This window comes from Hevea brasiliensis, chromosome 1 (assembly GCF_030052815.1).
Source record: "Hevea brasiliensis isolate MT/VB/25A 57/8 chromosome 1, ASM3005281v1, whole genome shotgun sequence".
Classification (NCBI taxonomy): domain Eukaryota; kingdom Viridiplantae; phylum Streptophyta; class Magnoliopsida; order Malpighiales; family Euphorbiaceae; genus Hevea; species Hevea brasiliensis.
Window position 1 is genome coordinate 121,359,749 of NC_079493.1, and position 26,661 is coordinate 121,386,409.

A 26,661-nucleotide genomic window follows, 5' to 3' on the forward strand; every position below is an offset into this window, starting at 1 on the left:
ATGAATATTTTATGGATTTTCAATCTAAACCGGAAACTAAACAATTAAAGAAACTTAGGGTTCGGGGTTACTTACGCCAATTCTGATACTTGAAACATGTCCGAAATGTCTGACAATGGTGGGGTAGCCTATAACTTTGACCCAGTTCTGAAGTCATTTCGGCGGCCTGTCTGTCCTACTCGAAAATGCAGATTCTATCGACAGTCGAATTTTTGCGAAACGAAAGTACCTACGCAAAGCCCATATCACGAGAGTTAGAACATAATTTTTAAGAAATTTATTAAGTTCATTTAAAGTCTGAAAAAATACTGCTAAATTTCATGGGACCTACAGAAAAACTGTCATAAAATTTTGAAATTTATATTGCCACGAAGCCCTCGTTGTGTAGAGTGCTTGGTACCCTAAGATTCTTCGTGGGGTTCACGATTTACTTGAAATTTAGCTCAAAAGTCAAAATAAGCTAAAACTTTTCAGATAAAAATTGGACAAACTACTCAATGAAATTTAGTGTTCTTAGTGTCTATGAAAAGCTCTCGAGGTGTACATGAGTTTTGAGACAAGAACCGGTCCGATTGGTGGCTGGATCGGCTGGAATCAGCCTTGAAATTTGGAAGGTCGCACGTGCGCTGGGGAGGTTTTAGGCACGGTTTTCTGGTGTTCTGGGTGGCGGCCAGCGAGGGGGAGGTGTCCAAGTGGGGCGCCAATGACTGGGGAAGGGCAGGGGGTGGTCGGTAGGTGTGGGGTGGGGTGAGAGAGAGAATGCAAGGGAGAGAGGAGGGCTGCAGTGCGCGGGGAGAGGAGAGAAAAGGAGGTGGGCCGGTCCGATTTGATTGGTCCAACCCGATCCGGTTCAATCGGATCGGTCCGATTCAAAATACCCAAAATTAAATTTTTACTCTATCTTAGGAACAAAAATAAGGTCCAAAAATTTCGAAAAAATTCTAGAAAATTTAGAAAAATTTGTAGAGTCTAAATATATTTTTATTTTTTCCACGTGGACTTTAAGTTAATTTTTAAAAATTATCAAAGTTTAATATTCCCTCAAAATCAAACCCGATTCTAAAAATTCAGAAAATTTTAAATAATTCTCAAAATATTTAATAAAATAAAATACTGATATTTACATATAAAATAATTATTTAAAGTTTTTGGAGTGTTACATTAATTATTACTTTATTAATATATCTCTATTTAATATCCATTGAAAAATAAATTAATTAGCTTTAATAATAATTTAATAACATGAATTATTTAATTTTTAATGAAGTAATATAAATAAATGGTACATTAGAAAAAGATAAATAAATTTATTATTTTAATAATAGTAACTATATTTTTTTAAACTATATGAAAATAAAAGTAAATATATATTTATAAAATAATTAAAATTGAAAATATAAAATTGTAATTAATTCATTAATAATATAGCATTCAATTCTATAAAAAAAAAAAAAAAAAATACACAACCTTCAATTCAAAGCTTTTACTGGGAATGGGTAATGGGCTGCTGCAAACAATCAATACTGTAGCTACCTTTTGAAATTTGTTTGGTTACATGCACTTGAAAATGCTAAAGCTATACTCTCTTCTATTGTGTAGGATGCTAATAGTGTGTTTAAGAAATTGCCCTTACAAAATAAAAACAGCAAAGCTGCTACGGGTCTCAACAAATAGTTTTTTTTTTTTTTTCCCCCCCACTTTTGCCCTTTACATGTGCTGACATATGTGAAAATACGTGTAATTTTTATAACTCTTTCTTGAATTTTGTCTTATGTTTTGCTTCTATACATTAATTTTAATTTATTATTAAAAAATCTCTAAAGTTTAATTTTATTTCATAAAAAAAAAATCACTTTAACTCGCAATAGCAGATTTTCATATTAAAATTTTTTTCTAAACCACAGTATAACGTCTAGATATATACTTTTAGCACTTTCCAGTGAATGATAAATTTCAGTAGCACTTTTTAGTGAAGAATAAATCTCATCCTTTTCAGAAAATAAATCATTGTGATGTTATAGTATTTTTGTGATAGGTTCAAACAATGATTGAAATGACGGAAATTTTTAAAGTATGAAAGAAAATGAGGTGTGTGTAACTTTATATGTAGAAAGATGATAAGTTTATATATATTTTTAAGATTTAATCAGGTATGTTCATCAAATAATTCATCTATAATCAATATTTATTCTTATTAAAATAGATATCAATTAATATCGAATCACATTAAATGAATTAATATTGATTTATATGATAATTTTAATTACCGGTAAAAAATCTCATCGGTTGTTAGAATCAAAGAGATGTTCTTATCCTGCTATTGATAGTCAACCACAGTACTAAGCTCATTTCTATAGAAAGCAACTAAATAATTTAAGATAGAAATCTACAATGACAAGTTTAAAACAAAAAATAATGAACGCATGAGAGGGGAGCAAGAAATATAATAATGAACATTTCTGATTCATTTACGAAAATAAATATTTCGCTTCATCTAATTCAAAAAGTATGACTATGCCTAAAAATTCAACCTAGTTCAGTTTATAATTTTACTGATCCCTATTTATGAAATTATTAAGCTGGTTGCAAATACAGTCTTCAAAATCTACAAACCAGGGCTTTTATTGACCTCTTTAGCATGTTAAAAGCAATTATATTCCCATACTATCAGAATAGGGTGTTAATGAAGTATACAGAGAAAGCAAGCAACCATAAAACTAATAATCTAATTTGTAAACAAACTGGAGCAACACACAGACACCATATCTCACTGAATTATTAAAAAAATAATAATAATATTTACAGTCTTGCTATTTCACAGGAAGATAGCTCCTATCAAAATTATTTCATTTGATTCTTTAATTTACCTTGTATGGTAAAATGTTTTAATCTGTTATGTTAAGAAAGCAAGCAACTATAAACCAATAATCCAATTTGCAAACAAACTATAGAAAAACATATGTTTTATCTATTTCTCCCAGTATAACATGGAAATTAATTATATTGCATCTATCAAATCCCCGAGCCCATTTCCAAATGTAGGGCTGAGCATTCATTTCGAAACCGAACCGAACTAATCCGATAAAATTGAATTAATCAAATTATTATCTTTTAAAAATCGAACCGAACCGAACCAAACTTTATAAAAAATAAACTAAACCAAACCAAATCATTCTAATTTGGTTCAGTTCGATTCGATTCAAGCCGATTGGTTCTTGGGCTTCTGATTTTTTTTTTTAATTTAGTTTGATTTTAACATTAATTTGACTCTAATAACCATTAATCAATGAAATCAAATAATTTGTATATACAATAATATATATAATACATAAATTTCCTATAAAAAAAGTAATTTAAAAATCAATAAAATAATTCAATTTAGTTCGATTCAATCGATTTTTTCTCTTCAAAATCAAACCGAATTGAACCAAAATAACATAAATTTTTAAAATCTAAAACCGAACCTATCTGAATTACCTTAAAAATTAAACTAAATTATCGAATTAGGACGATTCGATTCGATTTATTCGATTCAAACCGAATAGTGCTCACCCTAATCCGAATGGCTTTTGATTGTAGCAGTCAAGATTGCTGCCATAGCCAACTCCGAACATATCACAGTATCTCTTATAAAACCCAATACGATCTTCAACCCTAGCATCCCAACCCCTACCACATTCAAGACCACCATTGATGATGTTTGTTATCACACCATAACCTGGAGCTCTTCCAGCTGAAATATCGTGGCCGGTGGGTGACCATTGTCCAGTGATGACGTCATGACAAGAGGGCTTTGGAAATTGTGGAGTCATCCAGAACCAAATTGCTGCCTTGAAAGAAATGACTCGATCTGTCGCTACAAGGTCTGGATTGTTCAATAGGTCTAATCCTAAGGCTTGCCCACATTGCCCATAATTATAATTCCTGCATCATTTATAATATATATAATATTACAAAAAAATTTATATCAGACATGGATTAAATTACATTTGCAAGTAATTAATTCAATTTTTTTTATTATAATAATAAATTTATGTGCTTAAAATCAAAATTATGCTGCCAAAGAAAACGTACCATGAAAGTTGGATGGGACCTCTACCGTAATATTTCTTGCCAGGAGCACAAGGATAAGCGGGACTTGGAGAACAGTAAGACGACGCTTGATTTAGCTCCTCCTTGTAGCAATATCCCCAAGCATATGGTCCATCTGGTGCAGTTGGCCACCCTCCTACAGTGCATCACCAACACAAATTTCTCAATTAACTACTTAATTATATACTAATTAAGGTGATTAATCTTTAAATTAATTAAAGCTAATTAATTAAATTAATGAGTTTTACCCAATAATATTTGAGTAGCCTTTAAAACAATGAGATTTGGAGTTAGGAGTTCTAAATGAGTTTTAATCAAAACAAACCCTCTAAATGAGAAAAAAAAAAGGGGTAATAAAACCAAAAACCTGTAGTTGCATGAGATGTCTGGCCAAAGAATGCAGCAATCTCCCTTTTACGTGTATCAACATCTCCGGTGGTGCCGAAGGCTGGAAATGCTTTGGCTGCTGATATAAAAGCGTCATAGGTATAGAATCCCTTGGCAGGGCAAGCAGCATCATTTCTATGTTTAAGCATCTCCTCAAACGTTGATCTTGAGATGATACTACCAAGGTCTATGCCGCCATCTTCACCACCACCTCCACCGTCACATTGGCTTTGGCAGCCACTGCCACAATATTCAGGTGTGTTGGCACACCAGCCATATTGGCTGCAACATAGGCCTCCTGGGCACAAAGCACCACCAGCTTGCCATCCACATTGCTCTGCTGAGATTCCAAGGAAAAGGGACGTCAACAACAGAGAAGAAACTGTGAAGGCCAAAGCCCTTGTGATATAATAATTATATTTGTGGATGTTGGAGTGAAGGTTAGAAGATGGTTTATATAGGGAGAGTGCTGTGATTTTATGGTTTAGTGAATTGATAAAAATATTTCTAATATGATTATAAAATTATTATTTTCAAAGGAAAGATATAATAATAATCTCGGCCCCCATTAAAAAAAATAGTGATATTAGTATTAGTTTTGGATAAGAAAAATCCCAATAAAGCCAAGCTTAACCCATTTTGAAAAAAAAAAGGATTTTTTAAAATAATATTTATAGAAATAAATATTTAATTAAATTATAGTTCAAATTTTACTTTGATTTAGATTCAATCAAATTAATTTTTAATTACATAAATTTAATTCCAATTTTAATTTAATTATTAATTCAGCTGAAGTTCCAAGCAAGGGGCATCAACTGCAGGCAAGAATGCACTCATGTCTTTTACCCTTAAAAACCTCCTTCTAAACATAGAGTTAACAAAAATAAGAAATGAAATTTTAAATTGTGCAGAAAATTGTTGTCATTACCAGCCTTATCCTTTGGAGGACCATATCCTTCAAGAGCTCGAACTATCTGCATGGCATATACTTATAAATCAACTGCGTAATCTCTTAATTTTTGAATGCCTTTGACAGAAAAATACTACAATTGCATTTGAATAGGTAGAGGTGTGCATTTGAAATTATTGAGAATTTAGATTTATAAATTATTAATTTCAACATAATATTAAATTTAAATATTTTATTATTTGAAATACACACAGAACCAAATGAAATTATAGAAAAAAGAGTTTCTAAAATGTGGTAATCAAAAAAGTTTTTACCTCTTTCATTTGTGGGCGAGACTCAAAAGGATTATAAACACAAACCGCAGCACAAGAAATCATCCATTCCATTTCACTTCTATCATAGCTTTGCAAATTTGAATCAACAAAGTCTGTATATTGTCCATTCAAAGCATGTCCAATTCGAGCTTTTGCCTAGATATTGATAAAAGAGAAAAAAAAAATTCCATCAAAAATAAGGTACAATTTTCTACCATATTTGCAAACGTATGCTAAACTTAAGAATTTTGTTTAGCATGTAGTTTTTTTTTTTTTTTTGACAGTGACTAAAATGTGCAACTTTCAATATTTATGCATAAGAGTGTTAGTATTACTATAATTTTTTATTATTATGTATGATAAATAAAAAACTCAATTATATATAAATGTCATTTAAAAAGACAGAACAGTCGGAATATATAAATAATTTGTAAATTTTAACATTTTAATATTTAATTTTTTTCTATTTTCCATTTAAATAACTACATAAAACTCATACAATTATGATTTTCATTCTATTTTAACTTTAAACTCAAAAAATAAAATACATGACTTTTAGTGATAGATTATAATAGCCGCTAACAACTTGTCATGAAAACTCTTTAGTGACGAATATATTGTAAGCCCGTCGCTAATCTCTGTTAAGATTTTGTTTTCTCGTTGTAATTATTACATGCCGTTATTACTTTTTAGTAAAAGACAGAAGTTTGAATTTAACCCCTCAATAAAATGATTCTAAATTCATCTCTAACAAAAATATATATTAGCTCATAAATCAAATTTTTTATAAAATGAGGTAAAAAAAAAAAACATGCATTTATCAACAAAACTTCAAAGAACTTTAAAATTTAATATGCTTTGGCTCGCCTCTAAATACAAGACCAAAATCTAAAAATATAAAGGCCTACTGGCCAAATAAATCCAAATATTTACATTGGTTGCTGATTATATCTAAATTAGAGAGAGAGAGAGAGAGAGAGAAAGAGGTAGAGGAATGCAGAGAGAAAGATGAATCAAATAAAAAAAATAGAAAGAATATAAAAATATTCAATTATGGTTTGGCTTATGTAAAAGAATATAAATTTTATAGTACTTTAATATTATATAGAGGATAAACTAGTGTCATACCCAACTAACAATGTCAATGCCTTGATATTTAGGTTCTCTTCCAGTGATAAGTTCTAGAAGCACCACGCCGAAAGAATAGACATCTGAGTTACTAGATACCCTTCTGGAATACTCTGGATCTATATAACTACAAGTAAAAGATTTGGGTTAAGAAATGTTTCAAGAAAATGAAAATCCTAGCTTAGAGAAGCCTGAATTAATGAGTTTTTCTTGGTTATAATTATATATATATATATATTTTTTTTACACTACCAGAAAAATAAAAATTAATCATGAAAAGAAAATGTCCTATAATGCCACATATAGATCATAATACGACCTAATTCTTCTCTAATATGGACGAAAAATATAATCATTTTATCTCTAATTTCTAGTTTTCTTATAGTGTCATTATTCCACATATAAGAGCACCTAAAAAAACACCATAATAGCAATGTAATTAAGTAATAAGAAAATTTAATTGTATCTTACACTTCAGTTCCTGCAATGGATCTTGAGATATGAGTAACAGTATTCGGAAAAAATAAGGCAAGTCCAAAATCAGCAATCTAAACAAAATTATCAAGTACATTAGTGGATTGATTGTGCCATAGATAATATAATTTGGCATAAATACAACAAAAAAAAAGGATAGAATTTTACTTATGAATTACATCCAATTATGAAATTTAACTCCAATTTTTCATTATAGTATATAACTAATTATATAGATAACACTTTGTTTGTAATTAAATTATATATCTCACCTTTGGTTCAAAATTGATATTAAGAAGAATGTTATCTGGCTTGATATCTCGGTGAATAATCCTAGGAGACGCTGAAGATATATAGATATTATGAGAGTAGAAAACTTTAAAAGGAAAGACTAACAACACAATTTAAAAAAAAAAAAAAAGCCTCAATAGCTCTATTAAAATCCTATAGAATTTAGCGAGCAATGATTGATTACTCACAGTGCTCATGTAGATATTCCAATCCTTTTGCAGAGCCTATGGCAATTTTCATTCTTGTTGGCCAATCCAAAATCTCCTTTCCTCCTCCTATGATGCAATTTCTTATGTAAGATCTTAAATCATAATTCTTATTTGTGTATATGAATATCTCAGGAAATGAAAAAGAACTCACCATGTAAATGAAATCTCAAGGATTTATTGAGACAATACTCTAAAACAAGCAATGCATTGCCTCCTTCAATGCAGTAGCCAAGCAACTTAACAAGATTACAATGACGAACACTGTTAATCACTGCAATCTCATGGACCAATTCTTCTCTGGTCTGTTCCTGGAAATAGCAAAGTTTCTTAATAGCAAGGATTTCACCATGTAGGTCACCCTTATATACTTGACCAAAACCACCTTGGCCAAGGAGGTACTTGTTGGAGAAATAACCAGTTGCTTTTGATAGTTGTTCATAACTATATTGTGTTGGCCCAATATTACTGGGCATTCCCGAGGGAAAAGCCGTCAAAAGCTGCAAGTATGCAAACCACAATCACTTCAATAGACACCAGGGTGTTTTCTTGCAATTATGCATGCATGCATGTTGCAAGAACAAAGACACCAAACACTCACAACTGCTCATACCATAGTCATTAAATTTGGACCAAACCAGCTAATTGAATCAGTAAACCGGTGAATTAATTCTTAAAACAGTCCAGATTTATAATTAAATTAAATAAGAAAGCAACCCAGTATAATGCAGTCAACTCAGGGTTGACTAATGAACCAGTGTGAACCGATTGACTCGGCCAGTTCAATTATTCAATAGAATCCTTTTTTTTAAATGTTAGTATAATGAATTGAATTCAAAATCTCAAAAAAAATCTATAAAATCAAAATAAATTGAACTAACTTGATAGTTATATTTATTTATTTATATTAATAGATATTATATTTAATTAATTTTTAATGACCCCTTGGTAATGACTCACTTTGGTAATGACCCACTCATTGAACCATTCATTGACCCATTAACCATTAACCAATTGATTGAACTACTAACCCTTTCACCGGATCCATTCGCCGGGTCATCTTTCGGACGGGGTTTAATAACACTGGTTTGTACAGAGGCGCTCAGGCTCCCATCGTCAGACACAGAAGCTCTGGGTGAAGAACCTTCCTCTGACCCTTCTCGAACTGATGATGGTGGTCTAGGAGGAGCAACATAAACAACCTTGAATTTGCACTCTTCAACATGATGCCCTGCCTCTTTATTGAACTGAGAATCAGAAAATAGTAAAAACCCATTAGTGCAAACCATAAATTAAGTTGAATGGACCCAAAAAACGATAAAAAGAGAACTTACCATCTCTGCATTGACATCCATTGCAGTAGCTCCAGGACTTGCAACGACACTCCGAAGTAAAAACTTGTCCTTGCATTGCATATCAGGAGGCGCCTCCGTTTGTGCTTGCATTGTAACTGATTTAAGTAAATTGACAATCAATCACCAAATAACTTAACACAGAATGAGTGACCATCGCTGATCAGTAAATCAGACACTAATGAAAGAGAAATGTCATCTAAACAGAATGAGGAAATTGGAAAAAGAGGGAGAGAAGAAAGACCTCTAACATCACAAGTGGACCTTGGCGGCACAACCCCAGCATTAGGCCTAACACGGTACTGTTTTCGATTCGTCGTCATAACCTAAAATTACCAGCCAAATGAAAATTACAAAATTCTAGAGCACAAGAACTCCCAAAAAAATAAAAAAGGATTACAATAAATGCCAGAAAAAATTTGAAACTGATTAAATACCTTGAAAGCCACATAATTTTCGCTCTTATTTAACAGGTGTAGGGAACAAGAGATCTGCTTCCTCAATTCAACTTGTCCGGATAAAAATAAAAAATAAAAAAAACAAATTTAGAAAAAAAATCGAAACAGGAAAAAAGCAAAACCAAGAATGTGAAAACAGAGGCAAGCAGGCAGTTTAGCTAGGCAAAACCTAGTTGTGAAAGGAGCTTACATGGAAATTGGAGCTCCTGAGGCTCGACGCTGAGAACGTAGCCGGTATCCATTCTGCTGCGATCGGCGATAAAGCGACGGAGAAATGAAGGGACCCAAGTAAAAACAAGAGACAGAGAAAGAGAGAGAGCAAAGCCAAAGAAACAAGGTGCGGAACGGTGTTCTGACTCAGCTGGCGCAGAGAGAGACCCAAGTGAAAAAGTAATAATAATAATAATTAAAATAATGGTGGCGAGTGTGATGGATGTCAATTAAAAAAAAAAAAAAAGAGCTATGTCTGCGCGCCTTTATTTTCTTTATCCTCTGATTTTATTCATAGAAATTAGAGTTGATAAATATAATTAATTGAACTGTAAAATGTATTGATTTAATTTAAAATTAAATTATAAATATTTGAAAACATATGTATATATGGGAATCAAATCAAACCTATTATTAATTATAAACCAAAATGTAAATTAAAAAATTAAAATATTTTAATTCAATTTATGTTTTATTAAATAAAATATTTTTTCATACTTTGTAAACTTTGGTGATAAGCTAATAATTAACTTTGAATTTATGAAGAGATAAATATCTAATTTTTTTATAATTATCCATCAACAATAATTATATATTATTTACACATACCATTCAATTATTTTTTTTTTAAATCATTAAATCCTACCAAACCCAGTAAATCAAAATTTCAAAAATTTTTAAATTACACTAAATGAATCTTTAAAAAATAAAAGATTAATCAATATATTTTAATAAAATTAATTATTTAATTTACATATTTTAAAAAATATATTATATAATTACTATATTTTACTTTTATTAAATTATTTAATTCCATTAAATTTTCATTAATCATAATATTTTAATGTCAATTAAATTATTATTTAATCTATTTATTTTAATGAAACTAATTTATTAATTTTTATATTTTAAAACACATTAATTAGTCTCTATAACTTGATTTCATTAACTCTTTAGTCATTTTTTTTAATATCTAAATTGTCTTGACCCTCTCTCTCATGTTTTGCTCTTATCCTCTCTTTTTTTTTTTTACATATTTCTTCTCTTTTATGTCTACATTATTCTCTTTCATTCTCTTTGTATTTTTTATATTTTAATAGAATTTAATACACTTAATATATAAAAAGATTAAATTCTCTAAATCTCTAAGTAATTATAAAATAATATAGAAAATTTATTTTTTAATATATAAAATATGAAAATAATACTTAAAGAATTAAATGAAAATATTTAAATAATTTGTAAAAAATATAAATTCTTATTTAGTCTTACATAATAAAATTTTATTTTTATCTAGAAATATATTTATTAAAACATTATGATTTTAAAATGTAAAAATTAACTAATTAGTATTATTAAAAAAATTAAATAGAAGCATTTTTAAAAACACATGACTAAATAATTAATTTTATTAAAATAAAAAAATATTAAATTATAATTTAATAGAATTAATTAATTAAAAATTTATAAAATTATTAAATAATTTAATGAAACTCCGCCTAAGTAGTTTGCGCTTAGCCGGTCCCAAGCCCGGATAAAGGAGGAGGGTTGCGGTAGGTGACAACCAGCGTAAAAATTTCGTCACACCCTATGATATGGATTCAAATGATATAAACGTTGGGGCGTCCTCTACTAACGACGCTACGCCGGAGCCGGGTGTAGTGATAAATATGCAAGGGTGTAGGGCGTTCACGGAAAGCGCCATGCCGGCGCCCGGGTGTGGTGTTAAGTGAGCAAGGGTTCCCACATCATGGACGGGTGTGGGTAAAGAAGTTAGTCCATAAGACAGATAATAGAACAAATAGTAGAACAGAACACAAGATAGACATAGAAAATAATAGAAAATATCATAGAAGGAGACCAATTAGGAAGGAGCAGGATAGGAGGAGGATCAGGGTTGGTACTTGGAATGTTGGATCACTTACAGGAAAATTAATGGAGCTTGTGGATACCTTGGAAAGGAGAAGGGTGAATATTGCTTGCATTCAGGAGACTAAATGGGTAGGAGAGATAAGTAAGGAAGTGGGTAATTCAGGTAACTAATTGTGGTTTACCGGACAGGAGAGAAATAAGAACGGAGTGGGTATAATCATAGACAGGACATTGAAAGACGCAGAGTAATGTGAAAAGAGTAGGAGATAGAATTATACTAGTAAAGCTAGTACTAGACGGAGAAACAATAAATATAGTTAGTGCTTATGCCCCACAAATAGGACTAGACAGTGAGAGTAAACAAAGGTTTTGGGAAGATATGGATGATTTAATGCAAAGCATATCGAATGAAGAGAATGTTTTCATTGGTGGAGATTTGAATGGACATGTAGGAAGTGATAGGCAAGGTTATGAGAATGTTCATGGAGGTTTTGGTTTTGGCAGTCGAAATGAGGAGGGAAAAAGCATCATGGATTTTGCTATGGCATACGACCTAATACTAGCAAATACCTACTTTATAAAAAGAGAGTCACATTTAGTGACTTTCAGAAGTGGGCAACATAGAAGCCAAATCGACTTCCTCTTAACCAGGAAGACAAATAGAGCTCTATGCAAGGATTGCAAGGTCATTCCAGGAGAAGCTTTAACAAGTCAACATATGTTGGTGGTCTTGGATGTCAAGTTTAGGAACAATTCAAGTAAGGTCAGAAGAAATAGTGTAGCTCGAACAAAGTGGTGGGAGTTCAAAGGAATAAAGCAAGTGAAGTTCAAAAATGAGCTCCTTGAGTCTGAAGTATGGAAGCTAGATATGGAGGCCAATGATATGTGGATACAGATGGCATCAAAGATTAGAGAAGTAGCTAGAAAAGTACTTGGGGAGTCTAAAGGACATGGACCACCCTCAAAAGAGAGATGGTGGTGGAATGAGGAAGTACAATAGCGTTGAAGAGAAAAAGGGAATGGTATAAGAAATTACCTAAATGTGATAATAATGAGGCATATGAACAGTACAAGATAGCAAAGAAAGAGGCAAAAAAGGCAGTTAGCCAAGCAAGAGCACAGGCCTTTGAAAAGTTATATGAGAAACTTGGAACTAAAGAAGGGGAGAAAGATATTTATAGATTAGCAAGGAGTAGAGAAAGGAAATGTCAAGATCTCAATCAAGTTAGGTGCATTAAGGATAAAGAAGGAAAAGTGTTGATGAAAGATGAGGACATTAAAGAAAGATGGAGAAATTATTTTAATGATCTCTTTAATAATAGTCAAAATGGAAATAGCGTGAATATAGATTATAGAACAATAGAAAAGAATGTAAATTATACTAGAAGGATTAGATCTTTAGAAGTAAAGGAAGCACTTAAGAGAATGAAAGTAGGTAAAGCCTGTGGACCCGATGAAATACCAATTGAAGTGTGGAAGTATTTGGGAGATATGGGAGTGGCATGGTTAACTAAATTATTTAATAAGATTCTAAACTCAAAGAAAATGCATGATGAATGGAGGAAGAGTATTTTAGTACCTATTTTTAAAAATAAGGGAGACATACAGAGTTGCTCAAACTATAGGGGAATTAAACTCATAAGCCATACTATGAAGTTGTGGGAGAGAGTTGTGGAGCATCGACTACGTCATGATACTTCTATCTCTCTCAATCAATTTGGTTTCATGCCCAGTCGTTCAACTATGGAAGCGATCTTTCTCATTAGAAGCTTGATGGAGAAATATAGAGATGGGAAGAAAGATCTACACATGGTTTTTATTGATTTGGAGAAGGCTTATGATAGTGTTCCAAGAGAGGTCTTATGGAATGCGTTAGAACAAAAGAGGGTATCTATTAGGTATATACAAGTATTGAAAGATATGTATGAAGGAGCAACTACTATTGTGCAAAGGAGGGGAAACAAGAGATTTTCCGATCTCAATTGGATTACACCAAGGATCAGCCATAAGCCCTTACCTTTTTACATTAGTTTTAGATGAACTGACGAAACATATACAAGAGAGTATTCCTTGGTGCATGATGTTTGCGGATGATATTGTTCTGATAGATGAGACACGAGAAGGAGTCAATAGGAAGCTAGAACTTTGGAGAAGTACTCTAGAGTCAAAGGGTTTTAAGTTAAGTAGAACGAAGACAGAATACATGCATTGCAAGTTCAGTGAAGGCCAAACTGGTGATAGGGAAGGAGTTAGTTTGAATGGAGTGACACTGTCCCAAAGTAATCACTTTAAATATCTAGGCTCAGTCCTTCAAGTAGATGGGGGATGTGAGGAGGATGTTAGTCATAGGATTAAAGTCGGATGGTTGAAGTGGAGACGTGCCACGGGAGTTTTATGTGATCGTAAGATTCCCAATAAATTAAAAGGAAAATTTTACCGCATGACCATACGTGGCTATGCTATATGGTAGTGAGTGTTGGGCACTGAAAGAGTCCTACGCATCTAAGATAAGAGTTGCAGAGATGAGAATGTTAAGGTGGATGAGTGGCCATACTAGACTAGATAAAGTTCGTAATGAAAGTATGAGAGAAAAGGTAGGAGTGGTGCCAATTGAAGATAAGTTGAGAGAAGGGAGATTGAGGTGGTTTGGTCATGTGAAGCGTAGACATACGGAGGCTCCAGTTAGACAAGTAGAGCACATTAGGCTAGAGAAAGAAAAAAAGGGATAGACCTAAATTGACTTGGAGGAGAGTAGTACAGCATGACTTAGAAGCATTACACATTCCTGAGGATTTAACCCAAAATCGTTCAGAGTGGAAAAAGCGAATCCATATAGCCGACCCCAAATTTTTGGGATAAAGGCTTAGTTGAGTTGAGTTGTATTAAATAATTTAATGAAAATAAAATATAAAATTAAATAATATAATTTTTTAAAATAATTAAGATACGAAAACTAAATGATAATTTAAAAAAAAAAAATAAATCCAATGAATCGATTTAATTTATTTTTCAACTTCAAAAGAAAACACTTACGCGTTGTCGTTAAGCGTAGAACCGTAAAAGTCGTAGCGCGTGAAATTGTGGAGTTGGAATTAGTCCAAATATTTTATTACATGAGAAAGAGAGTTATCAATAAGAAGCTTCGAATGTCTTATCTATGGAGGTTGATTGAGACTTGTCGAATATTAAAATACACCTAACTGGGACCAATTCGAAGATCTTTAATTGTTTGTCTTAATAAATAAATTAATTATAACTCATTTATATATCCAAGAAATCACTGAAAAAATCATTATTAAGAAAATTCTATCATTTATGATTGTTGATCTCTTCAAACTTTTTTAAAATCTTTGTTTTATGCCCTTAAATAAAAAATATAGTTTTAATTAAGCTAGTAATTTAAAAAGTTTAATTATATTTTTAACTGGTATATTTTTTTATTACAATAGATAGGTAATTATAAGAAATAAATAATTAATTTAAAAAAAATAATAAAATTATTTATTTTTTATATATCTCTATATATAGATGTTTCATTCACCTTTTAAGCACGGTTGATAACTGATAGATACTCAAATAGTTAAATTAAAGTATTTGATAACTAAAAAATATATAATTAGTAGCTAATGAGCAATTGATATATTATTACCTCTATTTTTTGAGTTATTTTTTATTGGTTGATAGCTAATTTTATTTTATTTTTTATTTAAACTATATTATCATTTTCATGTAACTTGTAAATTAATATTATTAATATTATTTACTTTTTTTTCATTTACAATTTTAATACTTTTATTAATATTACAATTTTATTAAAATATTTTTTAATTAATAACATAAAATATAAAATACTTATTTGTTAAAAAAATAATTTTTTTTAAAACTTAAAATTATAAGATTTTTTTTCTTTATCCACAATAATAATTACTTTATTATTTTATAATTATATTTTTAAAATTATTTAATTATTTTCTTATTTTGATAATAAAATAAATAATATAATATAATAAATAAACAAGTAATTATATTTTTATCTTAATAATATAATCAACTAGAAAATTGCTCATATTAATTATTTTAAATTTTATTTTTATTACTTTTATCTCTAAAACTTTATAATAAAGATTTCGTCATAATAAATAATTAAAATCTACCTATATATAATATATATATCATTAATATAAGTATCTATATATATAACATTAATATAAATATATATAATTATTATATGTTAATATATTGTAACTTAACTTATGATAATAACTACTTATTATAGTATTAATAAGATAATTATTAAATAATTTATAATTTATATATAATAGATAATGCCTAACTATGTGACAATATAGAATGTCACATGACAGTATTATAAAAGGGAAACTGTGTGATATTTTTTTTTAATACATTCGTACTTTATATAGATAAATAGATAATATAATATATTAAATTAATAATTATGTATTTATTTTAATAATAAAATAAATAATATAATATAATAAATTTATAATTTTATATTTATTTTAATAATAAAATAAATTATATGATACACACTGTTATTAGTCATTTATATATTAATAATAATAATTAAACATAATTTTATCAAACATTTAATATAAATGTACTGTAATCAGCTACTAGCTATCAGTTAACAGTAATAACTATCAGTTAATAGCTATTAGCTATATTTAACGGTTAAACCAAAGAGACCTACATTCTGTTAATTTTATGTTAAAAACATTTGTATATTTTTAATAAATTTTATATTAATTATTTTTTTAGGCAAGAAATTAAAACTGACTTTTCCTAATTTGATGTCTTCAAAAAAACAATTTTAATAATTTTAGACTTATTTCAGATCTTACTAAAAACTAAAAAATAAAAAATTTATCATCTTATTAGTAGATTAATTGGCTTTGCTATTTATGTCTATAATAACAATAATAATAATAATAATAGAACATATAAATTATTATGGATTGGTGAATTTAAGTAAAGAAAGAGCAGTGAGCACAATTTAAAATATTTATATTGATAAATTGAAAGATCTATACAAATTTTCATTTCCAAAATCACTGATAAGGGTATTAAATGAATTTTGTCCATTAAAAATTAGTCAATAAAGCTTTCAACAACTATATGATAACGGTCAGCGACGGATTTTGATTAAGACTTTTCATTCGTTGATTAATTAATATATTCCATTAATTAAGCTGTAATGCTCCTGGATTTCATTTATTATTTTATATTATCCCATGCGTTGCCCAAGCCTGTCCCAGCATGCAAATATTTTTTTTATATACATAATTAGTTTAAATTAAAATTTAATTTAAAAACCATAAAAAATGAGTTGATTATCATTGAGCTGAGTCTCATTAATAACACACAGCTATTTGTGCATATGCGGACACAGGGACTCCCGCTACGAAAGGAAAACAACAAAAAAAAAATCATACCGTTAAAGAATACTTTTTTTTAATGTCTAGGAAAGATGATGGAGTCATAATGGTCTCACTTAAGTACCACCTTCTTAGACTGCATTTCCTAAACATGCACTTCATACAATCTTAATAGAATCAAACCAATGGTAAGTACCGTCTTCCCATAACATTACCACGGTACTAAGGATTTATTCCACGAAGGCATAGATATACATGAGTCGCCACCCGAGTAATAACCGGGACATATTCAGTGTTTTTTTCGAGAGTCATGGATGGCAACTTACTCTTTGCAGAGTTTTCACAACCGTCATTACCATAGCCCAATGTCTAGGTTCGGGATAGTGGGTACGTAAGGGGAAGGTGTTAGGCACCCCTTACGCTTGGTCTAACCTCGTTGATTCGAGTGCCAGTCCTCTACTAATGTTTTTAGAAGTCTTGTTTATTATTCATTTATTAAACTTTATCCTAAAAAATGCAATTCTAATCCTATACACGAAAGTAATTCACAAAAGGATTGTTGTTTACACACAATTTTCATGCACAAGTAATTCCTATCTATGGGGTTGCTAATTATTTAAATGATATTTACCAGATTACTAAAATTAATTTATTATTGAGAATTTAATTTACAAACAGATTCAATTTCAAATAACCCTACGTTTCTATTTAACCTAATTAATTAATTTTCACCAAGTTACCCTAAGGAAAATTGAACTAAGTTAATTATGTACATGCGTAATTTATTCTAATATCACATAAGGCCCAAACAATCACAACCTAATAAAAATTTCTAACATGCAAATTTATTTTACAATTACCAAGTATTAAATTAAATTTGTTTTACATGCTAATGTTAGTTTAATTTACAAACAAGATTAATTTTAATTTACAAAGTATTTATTTAAATTAATTACATGCAAAAGTCAGTTAAATTAAAAATAAAGTTAATTTTAATTTACCAAATAAAATATTCTATTATTACTACAATTTCATGCCAATGGTTATTCGAAGAGTTTAGAGCTACTTATTTGTTGGTAAATGCAGTTGTCATTGGGACAAGCTACCCTTAAAAAAGGGTCTTCTCTTCTAGTATGGCAATGATATCCCTGGCTTACTCCCGTTTAGCTCCACATAAGCTCCACGCAAATGCCCTCTTTGGTACTTAGCTTAGGGCTACTTAACAATTTTATTTGTAATAAAAAAATAAAGAAACTAAAGAAAATAAAAGAAATAAAGAAAATATTAATAACAATTTACATTGGATTCTAACTCTAGTCTTCTAAAGGGTTAAAATTTCTAATTAGTTACAACTACCTAATAGTCTAAGTCTTCTAACATGATCCAAACACTTCATAACACTTCTTGAATTAAAAAAAATACAGAAAAATAGATCAAATATCAATTAAAATCCAAGAAAATACAAAAATATACAATTTCCAAATTCTGGCAGATTAACGGTAGCAAGAAATCCGATTTTTTAAAAATAGTTAGACATGCCTAAAAATCATAACAAAATTACAGAAGATAGCCTACATATCATACAAGATCATAAAATTTATAAATCAAACAAAACCCTAGCCGAATAGTCTACATAAATCGTAACTTTTTTAAGTGACAGAATCGTATTACTTTTTTATAAAATTCATAACTCATTAACCACAACAGATATAAATACAAAACCAATTGAAAAAGATTCATAAGATTCTGAAATTAATTTTAGACACTAGATTTATACAAAAATATTAAGAAACAAGGGAGATATGGGCTCCACAAGTTGGATATCCTGCAAATCGAATTTTATAGGAACCTTAACTTCAAACAGCCATAACTTACAAAATATTAAAGTTTTTTTAGTGATTCTTGAGCCTAAAATTAATAGAATTTCGTGTAGAATATAAATATAATTTTTACAAATTTTTTGCAGATTCAGAAGATAACGAAAAATAATAAAAATACGAGAGACAGAAAACTGAACATGTGCAGAATTGTGTATCTTCTCAAATTAAACATGATCACATGATTTATATGAACATATAAAATAAATTAAAAACAAAGAACATAGAATTAAACATTACATAGCATAGATCTTGAAAAGAAAATAAAAAAACTAACCTTTAAGAAATATCGCTAGGAAGAAAGAAGAACTAAAAGAATTTTGGCTATTCCTCTCTTTAATTTTTTTTGTCTTCTCCTCCACCTCCTTCCTTTTTCCTTTTTTTCCTCCCCCTCTTTTTTTCATTTTTTATCAGTGGGGTATTTATAGGATTTTGGGAGAGAGGTGTGATAGGGTTTGGAGTCCTAGGGTGATAAAGTTCAGATAACTTAAACAACTAGGATTGCAGAATTTGGGTGAGACTGAAATATGGATGAGGTGTTTCAACCAATGGGAAGAGAATGAAAGGGGAAGGCACCAATAGGGAGTGAGGAAGAGGTGTGGTAGGGTTTGAAGTCCTAGTGTGATAAAGTTCAGATAACTTAAACAACTGGGATTGAGGAATTTGGGTGAGACTGGGATATGGGTGAGGTGTTCCAACCAATAGGAAGAGAGGGATAGAGAAAAAGATATATTTTTTTTTAATTTTAATTTTTAAAAAATAAATTAAATAGGTCTTATTTAAAATTCCTAACTAGGCTTTCTTAGGCCCATGACGCCCAATTAAACTCAATTAGGTCCATTTAAGAACTACCCATATTAAATTTAAACAAAACAAAATTTTATTTAAATTAAATTAATTTTCCAAAAAGCATATTTTTTTTTTTTTTAAGATCATGCCACGAAATTAATAATTCAGTTCCATGCCTTCAATTATATCTTACAGTCATATAATTTTTCATCATCGGGTTTCCTACAGCTTCAATGCACATACTCATTACAAAATAAGGGTCTACAGTTTGCCCCCCCACTTTGGCGAAAGTTAAAATCAATGCGAAAGCATTGCTCAACTTTCATCAAAGTGAAACTCAAATTTCTAATAACTATGAAACATTGGCTATGAGGATCAAGTATATCTTGCTCGGTCGACATACTCTATGTTATGAGACTAGCTACGGTCTCATAATAGTAATAACTGTGTCATGTGAAAAATGAGTGTATCTTGCTCTGTCGATACACTCTGCGTCATGAGACTAGCTACGGTCTCATAACAGTGATAACTGTGTCATGTGAAAATTGAGTACATCTTGCCCTATCGATACACTCCGTGTCATGAGACTAGCTACGGTCTCATGACAATGGCAACTATGTGATTTGAAATATTGTGGATTCGTATTTAGGACCACAGTCCTAAACTACCTACGTATCCCCCTCGCTATCCTGAGGAAGAATCAGACCCACTCGTAGTTCGACACTTGAAACTGTGGTGATGCATGTTCTTCTACGCCTTACACACCTACAGGTGACATGTTAATGCGTGTTCTTCTACGCCTTACACAACTATGCCATGTGCCCTAATTAACGTCGAAGGACTTACCAAAAAAATCTGTCATGAAATGTTGTGGGTTCGTATTTAGGACCACGATCCTAAACTACCTATGTATCCCCCTCGCTATCCTGAGGAAGAATCAGACCCCCTCGTAGTTCGACACTTGAAACTGTGGTGATGCATGTTCTTCTACGCCTTACACATGTACAAGTGACATGTTGATGCGTGTTCTTCTACGCCTTACACAACTATGCCATATGCCCTAAACAATGTCTAAGGACTTATCAAAAAAACATCTGTCATGAAATGTTGTGGGTTCGTATTTAGGACCGCAGTCCTAAACTACCTACGTATCCCCCTCGCTATCCTGAGGAAGAATCAGACCCCCTCGTAGTTCGACACTTAAAACTGTGGTGATGCATGTTATTCTATGCCTTACACAGCTACAGGTGACATGTTGATGCATGTTCTTCTATGCCTTACATAACTATGTCGTGCGCCCTAAACAATGTCTAAGGACTTACCAAAAAATATCTAATTCATGATTTGAAAAAATTGGGATGACTAGGTCTCAAAATTCTCTCTGATTTTTATGCTTTCTGTATGCTACTTCCTATCATGGGCATGCTGATTTTACTAGAGATTCTAAAAAAACTTAGTCCTCTGGGGGACCTCTTTTTGAAAAAATTTTCTTATAACCTCAAAATTTTTTAGAAGAATTGTTCATCAGAAAAGACTTCCTTAAGCACAATACAATTTCCCTCTGATTTTTCTTTTTCTTCTCTCTCTCCATGGTTTCTGCCTTGACTCATTTCTCTTCCATGAACTCCATTCTCTATGCCCTAACTTTTGTCTGAAATGCCCTTTTGGGTTTTCATCTCAGTGGGCTTGCTTTAACTTTTGCCTAAGCGGCCCTTTTGGGTTTTCCACCTAGCGAGCTCCTTTTTTCTTTTCTTTTTCTTGTTCTTTTTCTCTTTTTTTTTTTTTTTGAAATTAGACAATCACCTGGGCATTCATATCAAGCACCTATTCTGTCATGCTCACAAGACATAGATTAAATCAAAACAATGCTGTTCAATTATCTAATCATTTTATGTATCCCTTAAGACACAAACATTAACAATCACAATTAAATAAAACCTATTCTTGATTAATGCAATAAAACCTTCTTTATCTATTCAAGTACATCATTACTCCCTCTTACATTTAGTTTTACTAAATTTTCAACCTTACAAAGTTAGAAATAAGCTTTATAACCTGCTGAATGGCCTTTTCAGGTTTTGCATCCAAATCTTCTCTCATCTCTCCTTTTGCCTAGACCACCTTTTGCAGATTTTCAATCTAGTATTTTTTTGCTTTTCTTCTTTTTTTTTTCTTTAACTCTTACTTTTGCCTAGACCGCCTTTTGTAGGTTTTCAACCTAGCGGGCCTATCTCACACAAAGTACCATTTGAGCCTATCTAAATTGACTGGTTCTTGAAATTCATTCCCATCCAGGTCTGATATTCTTACTGTGATAAGATCTTATTGACTATGTATGGACCATCCTAGCTTGGGTAAACTTTCCTTTTAAATCAAAAGGGATGGGCCGAGCTTGTTTTAAAACCATGTCTCCCTCTTTGATCTTTCTTGGCTTCACCTTCTTATTAAAGGCTCTAGCTATCTTTCTCTGATAAGCCTGCATATGATACAAGGCTCACATCCTCTTTTCATCAATCAAAGCTAGTTCCTCATATCTCTTCTAGGCCCACTCATTTTCTAGGATCTTAGCTTCTAACATCACTCTTAAGGATTTGACCTCTTGCTTAATGGATAGCACTACTTTAGTCCCATACACTAAAGAGAATGGGGTTGCCCCCGTGGATGTCCTTGTAGTACTACGATAACCTTAAAGAACATAAAGGAGTTTTTCAGGCCAATCCTTATATGTTTCGAACATTTTTTTTTTCCAACTAGAACCTTTCCATTCATATGGGGGCCACACATTCCTGCATATACTTCTTTCATTATTTGCTTAGCCTATTTTTCTATCAGATATAAGAGTTTGTAGAATTGCCCCCTAGCTAAAGTAAATTGAGTGGCTAATCTATGAATTATTGCTCTATCTCTTTTGTAGGCTTATTGCGAGTATTCTCTCACTTCCAGAGACCTCCTTATGTCTTCATATCATTTTCCTTCTCCCTCTAGGTCCACATGTGCTACTATTAATCTTTCATAGCATGAAATTTTATTCTTCATTAGGATAACTAGCTAAGTCAACTTTTGATCATTCTTTTCCTATGGGGACACTAGCTTGGCTTGGGAATCGGCCATCTAATTTTAAGCTTAAGGCATGTGCTTCTTGGTACTTTGTTAACAAGGCTATAAATTTATCTCTTCTTCTTGGGTTAAATCTTCAGCTAACTTAATGTCTTTAGGATTATTTGGTGTACCCAAATTAATAGAGATTGATTTTGATGCATTAATAGAAATAAATTCTAAATGATTATGAATGCCATTCATACACCTATTAGAATAAACATTAAATAAGTAAGCAAAAGGACTGGTCATGTTATTGATCTTTGCCTCAAAATCTTTATCAAGTACATCAGAATTGGAAACATCAGTATCACTACTGTGAGCATTACAAAAGACAGACTCAAACTTAGGGGTGTAGCTTTAGGTGTTTGGCTTTCCATGCAATCCTTAGATCAATGGTGTTGATTTTCTGCTTTAGCTCTTTTACATGTGGTAACCCCTAATCATATATCAAGGTAATTGCCCCCTCTTTCAAGAACTTAGGAGGCTTTGGCTCTTCTTCCTATTTTGTTGGCTCATAGCCCAAACCATGACTCATGATCTATCCCTTCATCTCAAGAAAGTTACCAGACCATCTATACTTTCTCCTAGGCCTATGCTAAGAAAAAACTTCATTCCTTTCTTCATAGTAGCCACTTTTAGATCCATCTAGTTTTCATAGATCCCAACAACTTGAAAATCAAACACTAGTGGAACTGAACCATCTAGTTGTAATGCAACTATCTCCTCATCAGAATCAGTCCAGACATCCAAAGAACCCTCATCATAGCTAGAATTATCACAAATGTCAACAACCATTATAGACTGAGGTTCATTGGGCTTTTGGATGGGTTGGATAGGTTCATTGGGCTTTTGGATGGGTTGGATAAAGTCAATAATTTTGTTAGGGTTATTTGGGGTGATGGAGATCATGTAGATACCTGGTGTAGGTAGAAATTTTGGTTAGGCATGGGGCTAGTGTGGGTTTTTTTTTTTGGTTAATTTTCTAGGTCAATTATCCTTTTGGCATCAATTAGGTCTTAGATATTATGCTTAAGTTGAAAGCATCAGTCGGTGTCATGACTGTGGGTTTGGTGAAACTGGCAGTATTGGTTGATATCATAGCTAGGTGGGAGTGGATTTGATAGTGCTCTGGGTGCTAAGAGCTATAGGAGGTCTTGAGCTTTGACACGCTCCAAAACTTTGGAAAATGGTTGGCTGAATTGGAAAAATCTCCTTTGGGTGTGGGACATAATTTGAACCTCAATAACTTTAATGCCACTTAACTAGCCTACCTCGGGGCCTCTTTCTAAAGTTGACCACAATTTTCTCTTCTAGCTCAAATATCTTAGCGTTTAATATTTCATCAAGCATGGCCATAGTTTCTTCCATCTTAAGTAGTGTAGGTGAAATCCTTACTAGTCTCTTCCCTTCCCTAACCCATGTGACCTGTTACACTCATTTCATATAGGCATTTTAGGGTAGTTTTGCATTCATTTTGCCCTTATATTTTAGTATATTTTATGTTTTTAGCTTTATTTTAGCTTATTTGTTAATTTTAGATACTTTATATTTGATTTTCGTAATTTTGTTGTTTTTGATAGGATTTTGTGGCAAATCGAAGATCAATGAGTGCAATAGGAAGTGATTTGAAGAGATTTGGAGTTCTTTAAGCATGGAGGAAAGTTTAAGAAATCAAGCCTTAAAAGAGCAAACCAGCCGAAATTTGCTTGAGACTTTGCTTAAGATCATGCTTAGGGTAAAGCGGCAGCGCTTAAGGTGCAGCACAAGTTAAGCATGAGCAGAAAAGTCTATTTTACTCTAAGTCTGCCGAGATTTGCTGAAGGTCTGCTTAACCTTAAGCAGACAGTGCGACCAGAAGCTGAAATCTGCTAAAAAGCTGCTTAGGGTTAAGCCGAACCCTAAGCAGACTGCCCAGAACGTGAAAAATATTGCTGACTTGGATAATTTTATATCTCATTTTCTATCCACTCCTTGGCTCTTATTTACTTTTAGGGCAGCTTTTTAGGACCATATAAATTCATCATTTCCTAATTTTTTGCGAAAAGAGGAAAAGAGAGGAAAGACAAAAGGAAAGAAAATTTAATAGAGAGAGAGAGGAGACGCCATTTTTCTCTTGGGGAGGAGCTGCTGCACTAGTTTTGGAGCTCCAGAAACCAGAGATTTTGGTTCTTCTATCTGGGTTTTTCTATTTTAGTCCTTTTATCATGTTTTTCTTTACTTTTCCATCAACCTTTCTTGTAAATACCATCATGAGTGAGTAAAACTCTTTAGATTTCAGAGTTGGGAAATATGTTTTAGATTAATTTGTGGATTTGGACTGGGTATTTCCTTATTTTACATAAATATGAGTTTTGATTCCTTCCTTGTGCACTTGATTTACTTGCCTAATGTTGGTACCCATTGGGTATTGTGTTAATCTTTGATTGAAGGACCGAAAGGTGAAAGTCATTGATAAATAATCAAGGATTGGAACTTAAAATTACCTAGATTTAGAAATAAACTTGGGTTTTAAGAGGAATTAATGATTGGTTACAAAACTTAATGGGTTTTAAATTAATCAAATATCATACGAAAGTAGGTTTGGTTATTTTAGAACACACTTTGGTTTGCTTGAAAAAGAAATCAAAGGAATTTAGAATTAATCACCTTCAAACTCTATTTTTCCCTAAAAATTGGAATGCCCAAGACAAATCCTAATTAATTTATGCATAAACCCCCAACTCTGGAATCACTTTTAACATAATTAGACTTTCATTTAAATTACCCATTGTTAATTTAGTTTAATTGCGAACTAGAATTAGAATTTATTTGTTTGCTCTTTACCCATTTCAATTAGATTAATCAATTTACCTTGCTTATTTACATTTACCATTTATCCATTAATCATTAGCCCAAATAATCGCTTCATTCATAGTTTGGTACTCAAACAGCAAATCCTCGTGGGAACGATACTTGATTCATCACTTTATTACTTGAGACGGCCCGTATACTTGCGGATTCGCCACATCAAGTTTTTGGCGCCGTTGCCGGGGATTTGATTTTTGTTTGATATTGAACAATTGTTTGTTTGGTTAATTTGGGCATTTTATTTTATTTTCTTTTTACCATTTTACTTTGAGAATTTGTCTATTTTGTTTTTTTCAGGTACTTTATTTTATGAGAAGGACAAAAAGTGAAGAAATCAATCTATTCTTTGACCCAGAAATAAAAAAGACAGCAAAAGCTTTAAGAGCAGAATCTAAAAGAAGAAAAGCTGAAATTAAAGCTCAACGACAACAAGAAAGAGCACAAGAGCAAGAGCAATTACAAGAAGAAATGGCCAACAACAATAACAACCGCTCTGTGAAGGATCATGCCTATCCTAACATTGGGGATTTCATGCCAAGTATCACAAGACCAAGAGTAGAAGCTAATAATTTTGAACTGAAGCCTGCACTCTGTCAGATGGTACAACAATCACAATTTGGAGGAAATCCAAGTGAAAGTCCGCATGTGCATCTAGCACACTTTCTTGAGATCAGTGATATGTTGAAGATAAATGGAGTTTCTGATGATGCAATTCGACTCAGATTATTTCCTTTTTCTCTGAAGGACCGAGCTAGAGAGTGGTTACATTCTTTGCCACCGGGTTCTATCACAACATGGGATGAACTTTCTCAAGCATTTTTAGCTCAATATTTTCCACCAAGCAAGACAGCTAAGCTAAGAAATGAGCTGACTTCTTTCAAACCTAAAGATGATGAGAGCTTGTATGAAGCATGGGAGAGGTACAAGGATTTGCAAAGAAGATGTCCACATCATGGGAT

At 31.6% G+C, this 26,661-nt stretch overlaps 1 protein-coding gene and 1 non-coding gene across 6 annotated transcripts; both read right to left on the bottom strand.

The window, feature by feature from the left end:
- Positions 1 to 3,279: 3,279 nt before the first annotated feature.
- Positions 3,280 to 10,001, bottom strand: LOC110639626 (inactive chitinase-like protein 1). 5 transcript variants are annotated; one of them, XM_058149824.1, is made up of 15 exons: positions 9,803 to 10,001; positions 9,592 to 9,662; positions 9,399 to 9,480; positions 9,137 to 9,252; positions 8,834 to 9,049; positions 7,957 to 8,302; positions 7,785 to 7,871; positions 7,578 to 7,648; positions 7,303 to 7,379; positions 6,832 to 6,958; positions 5,704 to 5,859; positions 5,408 to 5,453; positions 4,460 to 4,816; positions 4,075 to 4,228; positions 3,280 to 3,924 (listed from the first exon to the last, which is right to left on the bottom strand). In XM_058149824.1, exons 1-15 carry the CDS (start codon positions 9,852 to 9,854, stop codon positions 3,549 to 3,551), a joined length of 2,334 nt encoding a protein of 777 aa, XP_058005807.1. In that variant the 5' UTR covers positions 9,855 to 10,001; the 3' UTR covers positions 3,280 to 3,548. The 5 variants fall into 5 exon arrangements, with proteins under 5 accessions (XP_058005807.1, XP_058005803.1, XP_058005812.1 ...); XM_058149820.1 differs by having other exon boundaries at positions 4,460 to 4,819; XM_058149829.1 differs by lacking the exons at positions 6,832 to 6,958; positions 7,303 to 7,379 and having other exon boundaries at positions 4,460 to 4,819.
- A 16,553-nt stretch (positions 10,002 to 26,554) lies between these two features.
- On the bottom strand, positions 26,555 to 26,661 carry LOC131169735 (small nucleolar RNA R71). Its single transcript, XR_009140636.1, has one exon. It is a non-coding gene; the product is annotated as a small nucleolar RNA R71 (small nucleolar RNA).

Coding starts and splice junctions, on each gene's coding strand:
- LOC110639626 (XM_058149820.1), bottom strand. CDS start 9,854: ATGGATACCGGCTACGTTCTCAGCGTCGAGCCTCAGGAGCTCCAATTT. Junction 9,481..9,591: donor AAAATTATGTGGCTTTCAAG/GTATTTAATCAG, acceptor TGGTAATTTTAG/GTTATGACGACGAATCGAAA. Junction 6,959..7,302: donor TCCATTGCAGGAACTGAAGT/GTAAGATACAAT, acceptor TTTTACTTGTAG/TTATATAGATCCAGAGTATT.